Source organism: Moschus berezovskii, chromosome 12 (genome assembly GCF_049115385.1).
Source record: "Moschus berezovskii isolate FMDL1 chromosome 12, NW_MosBer_1.0, whole genome shotgun sequence".
NCBI classification, from domain to species: domain Eukaryota; kingdom Metazoa; phylum Chordata; class Mammalia; order Artiodactyla; family Moschidae; genus Moschus; species Moschus berezovskii.
Genome location: NC_142471.1, coordinates 64,344,963 through 64,352,184, shown reverse-complemented (window position 1 = coordinate 64,352,184; position 7,222 = coordinate 64,344,963). Strand labels below are relative to the sequence as shown.

Sequence of the window (7,222 nt, the reverse complement as noted above, 5' to 3'; positions counted from 1 at the left end):
ATACTTGGAAGCTGGCTCTGAAGGATCCTGTCTAGAGGATAGGAGAGGTGTGGAAGTCATAAGGCCTTTGCTGACCTTCACTCTTCTTAGTAGCTATAGAAGCTTTATGTGCAAAATTTATCTGTGTACCAAAACAACCTGCACAAGAATGGGTTATGATGGCAGGAAAAAATGATCCCTCCCAGCGTCAGCTCACATGACGGTGGAGATAACACCCAGCACGGAGCGTTCATGATGTACTAGCCCATTTCTGAACATCACATATATGTTACTCCTTTGAAACTTACCATCAGCACCTGGGGCCTCCTTACCTGAGGTCTGGGGTGTTTTTGATTAGAGCACCAGAGAGATTCCAATTCAAAATGATTCATTCGGTTTGCAGGTCTTCCAACTCACCCTGAAAGACTGAGGACCACTGCCATCTCCCTCAACTCCACCTCACACCAAGCCTGGCTGCTTGCGGTACTTTCAGGCTTTCAGAGAGTTTGGTCTTTGCCTCTGCTATGGCCCAGACAGCCTGGCCCCCTTGCCCTCCAGCTACAGTCTGAGCTTTTGGAGTGTAGGATCCATGACTTATTCAACACTGTAGCCCCAGATGGTGACTCCCAATGAGTAATGCTTCAGGACTGTGTGAGCTTCCAGTCCTCTTCTCTGCCAGCTTCTTACCTCTGACCTTGTGGTCCTAGATGGGGAAAATGACCCTCAGAACTTTCACTCTGGGGTTCCAGCCCCAAACTTGTTTGTTTTTAGCTGTATAGAACTGGTTCCTCTCCTTCCCCTCACTGAGTTCCCTCCCTGGATTTCTGGCCCTGTGTCCAATTTTGAAGAGGATTCCGTAGCAAAGCTGGACAGTTTTTTTTTTTCAACATGTGAAATATGTAGATGTTAGTCTTTAGTGTGTCTGAAGGAGACTGAAGGGTTGAGCTTTGCCCCAGCCTGGAGTAACCATGTGCCCCAGGAAGTAAGCTATTGGGAATGATTTGTAGCACACATCTGTCCTTTAATTTTTCCCCATTTTTGCTGGTGATCCCCCACTGGGTGAGCTTTGTTGGGAGACAGAGCTCTCCGCCAGGAAGAAGGGTAGAGGCAAATGACCTCGGCCAAGTCAATTGGATTCTTCTGATGACTCTGCCTCTCCAGGGGTGTGACTTGGAGACCCATGGACAGGTGGGAAATCAGCAGAGGGGTGACTGCTGAGAGCCAAGTGACACTAAATGGACTGACCTTCGCTGGGTTTCCTGTTCCTTAGCCCCCTTCCTTCTTGCCAGCTCTTCAACCTAGTTTCATTCCAATGAATCCAGTTTCTGTTATGTTAGCCAAAGTTAGTTTCCAGAGCTTGCAATCCAGATTGACATAAATCTGAATGTATATCTGCAGGGGATGGTTTAAATAAACCAGGGAACGTCTATAAAATGGAATACTACATAGCATTTCAAAAGATTAATGGCAGGGAATTCTCTGGTGGTCCAGACGTTAGGACTCCAGGATTTACTTTAGAGGGTGTGGGTTTGATTCCTGGTTAGGAACTAGGATCCCACAAGCTTCGAGGCACGACCATAAGAAAAAGTTAAAAGAGTTATGGCAGATCTAGGTGTTCTGACACGGAAAAATCTCTAAGATGCAAGTCTAAGTACAATGTGTACAGCATTTCACCACCTATCTAAAACTTAAAATTATGTATTTCTCTGTGTATGTATGTATTACCAGTAGAATGAGAAATCATGAGAGTGATGTTGTTTTGTCATCCTATATTTTCAGGCCTAGAACAGTGGCTGGCACATTGTAGGCACTCAATAAATATTTGTTGAATAAACGTATTGCATAGAAAAAGATCTGAATGAACACACATCAAACAGAAAATAGGGGTTTCTTAAAGGAGGGACAAGAATTATTAGTATTTTTTTAAACAAGGAATATGTCTTCATGTATTACTTGTATTATTGAATATAAAAATAAAAGAACTAAATATGAACAGGTGATTAAAAAGCCATTAAAATGTTGATTTCAAAGACTTTAGCATAACAAATATAAGTTAGTTGGCAAGGAAAGGGGGAGAGAATGGGTATTCCAGATGAGTACATGATATTTTGGTGAAGTTGCTGGCCTGTTTGACAAGAGAACTAATCATTACATTTTTTAGGCCTTTTTCCTTTTTTTTCTTCAAATGCTCAATAAACAGCCTCATCCCATCCCTAACCAGGCTCAATATTGATGCAAGACTCAGAAAAACTTATTGTACACATGATATTTTTATATTTTGACCTAGGCATCAAAATGTCCCACTTTAATTCAAGGAGAATGAACAGCAGGAGCAAAAGTGGAAAACAGGAAGTTGCATCTGGGAATTCCAAGTCACTTGCTTTGTTGGAGGGTGGGAGTGGAGAGGACGATGTTGGAACTGCTGTCACGGGCAGATCCTCCTCTTCTTTCTCTTCCACCTTGTTCCTTCTTTTACTTCCCTCCTGTATTTCCTCCTCCTTTTTCTCCCTCTTCCCTTGAGGCGAGGGCCTGGAAACACAAAGATGATTCAAATACCCCCTCTGCCTTCAAACTCCAGATCTGTTGGGATAGGTAGATGGATTCAATCACATTTGTGGTGGACTCAAGTCCACGCCTCTGCTCTTTAACCATCCTTTAGATCCCTGGCCTTCCTTTCTCCACATTTCTGAATTCCTGCCAATCTGTTCTCTACTTGGATATTTAGACCGTCATAATTCTAAACTGTGTTCTGTTGTATGTGACTCATGTGTTCATTTGTCTCCCTGAGTTTACTGTAATCTCCTTGAGGGCTGGGGCCACTTTTCTGTGACCTTTTGTTCAGCCAAGCAGTTGGGAACAAGATGATTTTCTGAACGTTCATGAATGCCTGTTATACAGCTGTGCTTATCATCATGCTGACAATCAATAACTCAACAGGGTAAGGATGATTTCAGGGGAGCCGTGACATCCTTGCAGAAACAGGGTGTGCAGGCTTGTCAGCTGTGGGCTACTTTTACAGCACTCAGTCAGCAATGATACTTGCTTTTAATCAGAAGCCACAGAATAACAGTTGGTTTTGAGGAGGAACCCTCCCTTTTTCAGGGTAACCGATTAAACTGTAACTACAAGTGCAATGTATGGTCCTTATCACACAGTAATGGAGATAGAAGGGCTATCTGAGAAGGGAGTTCAGCTATTTTTTTTTGGCCACATGATGCAGCATGCCAGATCTTAGTTCCCTGACCAGGAATTGAACCCATGCCCCCTGAAGTGGAAGGGTAGAGTCTTAACTACTGGACCACCAGGGAATTCCCGTGGAGTTTAGCATTCTTAATACTTACCGTCTCACCTTGAACATTTATCAAGACCTAGTGTGTGCTAGGCACTCTGCTGTGAAGCAGCTCTTCAGAGAGGATCTTATTTAATCTTCACAATACCCCTTTGAGAATTATTATTGTCCTTGCTACTGCTGCTAAGTCACTTCAGTTGTGTCAGACTCTGTGTGACCCCATAGACGGAAGCCCACCAGGCTCCCCCGTCCCTGGGATTCTCCAGGCAAGAACACTGGAGTGGGCTGCCATTTCCTTCTCCAATGTGTGAAAGTGAAAAGTGAAAGTGAAGTTGCTCAGTCGTGTCCGACCCTGCAGCCATCAGGCTCCTCCATCCATGGGATTTTCTAGGCAAGAGTACTGGAGTGGCTTGCCATTGCCTTCTCCGATTATTGTCCTTACTTTACAGAAAAGGAAACAGAATCAGAAAATCAAGTAACTTGTCTGGGGTCACACAGCTCGAAGTGATGGAGCCAAAAATTGAAAGTAGGCTAACTTTACAGCCTAACTCTTAATTATAGTGCTGCAGTTCCCAATATTAAGGACATTGTGTAAAAAAAAAATGTCATCAAAACAGATGAACCAGAAATACAGTTGTATGGTCTTCTTCTAGTTGTGGTAGTAATAGTTTAAAGTTTTGAACATTTCATTTGTGTGAAAGCATCAATTTAATTCAGTCAATTAATTGATGTCCTGGGTGTCATGGGACCAGGAAAAAAACCTAAGAAACTTGTTCACACTTCAGGGAAATGGCAGGATTTGAGCCTTGGGTTCCCTTCTTTGTATATGCAGAAATTATACAACCTGGATTTTCCAAGGCTTTCTGGGGTTCAGTGAAAAATTTCACTGTTTGTTGAATTTTGCCTTTCTTTTCATGCATTTGCACAATAAGGACAATCTGTTCAACATAAAACTAAATGCTATTTTATTTAGACACTTTTACCCATTTTACAAATTCATCAATTGAAATAATCAGTTAGAACACATGATTCAATTTTTGGTTTGGATAACAGAGTCTGAGGATTTGCTTATTCATTTGTCCAAAAAATATTTATCAAAAGGCCACTATGTGCCAGATGCCACAGGGAGCAAAATAGATGTAGCTTCTACTTATGTGTGGCGGGAAGTCTAGTTGGGGACCCTCACATGAAAGGAACGGTCACGTAAACTATATAAGTTGTGGTGAGAGCTATGAAGGAAGAGTTCAAGTGCTATGTGAAAGTTTCGTAGGGGAACTGATTTATTCAGAGGGGACCATGGAAGCCATCTGAATCGGTGACTTTTATTTATTTGTTTATTTTGGCTGCACCACTCAGCTTGTGGGGATCTTGGTTCCCTAACCAGAGATCAAACCAGGTCCCCCACAGTGGATATGCAGAGTCCTAACCACTAGACTGCCATGGAATTCCCTGAACCAGTGACTTTTAAACTGAGATGTGAAAAATAATAAGGCAGGCCACCCAGGAAAAGCAACAGAGCAAAGGCTTTTGAGAAACTGAAATGTATGTGGATAGAACTTAGTGAAAGAAAAAGAGAGTGCTGGGTGATCCTCGGGTGAAAGGTTGTCAGAACGACAGGAAAAATATCCATAGAAAAACCCAGCAGAGGAAAATAACACAGAGAAAGAAATTAATGCTTTAAGTTTACAATGTTCTAGCATCTGTTGCCTCAGTTAATCCTCACCAGAAGCCTGTGACGGAGAAGGCAATGGCACCCCACTCCATTACTCTTGCCTGGAAAATCCCATGGATGGAGGAGCCTGGTAGGCTGCAGTCCATGCGGTCGCTAAGAGTCGGACACGACTGAGCGACTTCACTTTCACTTTTCACTGTCATGCATTGGAGAAGGAAATGGCAACCCACTCCAGTGTTCTTGCCTGGAGAATCCCAGGGAAGGGGGAGCCTGGTGGGCTGCCGTCTATGGGGTCGCACAGAGTCGGACACGACTGAAGTGACTTAGCAGCAGCAGCAGCAGAAGCCTGTGAGGCAGGGAGGGAGAGCATAATATGGTTCTTTCTCTCTTTGAGGATTAAAGCTCGGCCAGGGACAAAATAATGCAGGTTTTGGCTCCATGATTCAGATCAGAGAGGCAAACTGTGGCTTCCCTGGGAAGCCAGAAGGGAGCGGGTGGAATGAAGAAGTGACCCACTGGTATGCTGTTTGCAGAAAGCAGGCTGTGAAACAAATTTAGTAAGTACTTCTTGGCTGCCACTCTATACCTCTGCATCAGGACAGAAAACTTATCTTGCAATTTTAGAGTGACTCTTGAAGTCACTTTCAAGTTCGACAATTCTGTAATTCTGAGACTTACACATCAGGACCACATTTGAGCGTAGGCTGTATATTTCTGACTTGAAGCTAAAAGTCGGTGGAATCCGAAGAGTTAATCAAAATAAGAAACTACAACTCCCCGCAGGCCACGGGGCAAGGTTTCCCACCGCCCCCTCCTTAGCCCCTCACCCCTTTCTTTTCCGCCACCACAGGGGGCCACTAATGACGGTTAGTTATTTGAATAGACCAATCACATCATGAAGCTATTCGGGTTGAGGCGGGGCGGGCAAGTTACCCAATCGTATAAAAAAGGGGGTAACACTTTAGCCAATCCAGAGGCATGGGGGCGGGGCCAGGGTTGGGGGCGGTGCAAGAAGTTCGCTGACTAAGATGGCGACTGAGGCGCAGCGCGAAGGGGAGGTGCCAGCCCGGGAAACTGGCCGGAGGTGAGCCCAGTTCTTGGTCCAGCTGCCTAGGAAACGAGGCCGTGGGCTGGTCGTACTGACGCCTTTCTCTTGGGTCACGGTGACCCAGGGGGCCAGGCTTTGTTCCTTTTTTTCTGCGGCGTTTCTCATCTTTGCGCCTGCAGGGACTGAGGCTCGGTGGTCTAGGCGCCGGCGCTCGGCACAGCCAGGACCCTGCTTGGTCCTGCTGATGCTCTTGGGAGGTCCACTAGCGCGGTTGGCTGCAAACCGACCTGTTTGTGGTGGCAACGCTGCGTGCCTTTGCGCTGAGACTCATCTTGATGGTGAGGAAACAAGCCAAGAGCTGTTAAGCGAACTCCCCAACGTCGCACAGTGCCGGGAGAGAACGCTGTCAGTACTTTTTAATCTCTTCCAAGGCAATTTATATGGTTAAGTCGGAGCACAGATTTGAGTGTCGTTTAGATATGGATTTGAGTCCTTGGACCAGTTAAACATTTGAAAGATTTTATAGTAGTGAAAACACTTAGCATGAGATCTACCCTGTTGGTAATATTTTACGAGTACAGTGAGTGCTGTCGACGGTAGGTTGTGTCGTGCAGCAGATCTCAAGAGCTTATTCATTTTGCTTAACTGAAACTTTAAGTAAATAGTAACTTCCTATTGCTCTTCTTCCGGCTGCTAGCAAGCCCCCATTCCATTCTTTGATTCTGTGACTTTGACTATTTTAGACACCTCGTGTAAGTGGATACCTCATGTAAGTGGAATCATTTGTCTTTCTGCAACTGGCTTATTTCAGTTAGCATAAAGTCTGCAAGTTTCATCCATACTGTCACATACTGCAGGATTTTCTTTTTTAACGGCGAGTAATATTCCACTCTATGTGTATACCGTATTTTGCCTTTATCTATTCATATGTCCATGGACATTGAGGTTGTTTCCACATCTTGGCTATTGTTAATTGTGCCTCAGTGAACATGAGACTGCTAATAATTCTTTGAGATCCCGATTTCATACTTTTGGATAAATACAAAGAAGGGGATTGCTGGGTCCTAGGGTAGTGCTGTTTTAAATTTTTTTGGTGAACTTCTAGGCTACTTCCTGCTGTAGTTTAGTCTCTAAGTTGTGTCTGACTCTTTTGCAACCCTATGGACTATAGCCCGCCAGGCTTCTCTGTCCATGGGTTTCCTAGGCAGGGATACTGGAGTGGGTTGCCAGGAGA

The 7,222-nt window shown here is 44.4% G+C and overlaps 1 protein-coding gene across 1 annotated transcript in view; it reads left to right on the top strand.

The window, feature by feature from the left end:
- Positions 1 to 5,954: 5,954 nt before the first annotated feature.
- The window catches only part of ARHGAP19 (Rho GTPase activating protein 19), a 61,224-nt gene continuing 59,956 nt past the window's right edge, over positions 5,955 to 7,222 (top strand). The window contains exon 1 of the mRNA XM_055424969.2: positions 5,955 to 6,024. Coding sequence (XP_055280944.1) covers positions 5,969 to 6,024 — 56 coding nt within the window. The 5' untranslated portion in view covers positions 5,955 to 5,968. The remainder of the gene's footprint in view (positions 6,025 to 7,222) is intronic.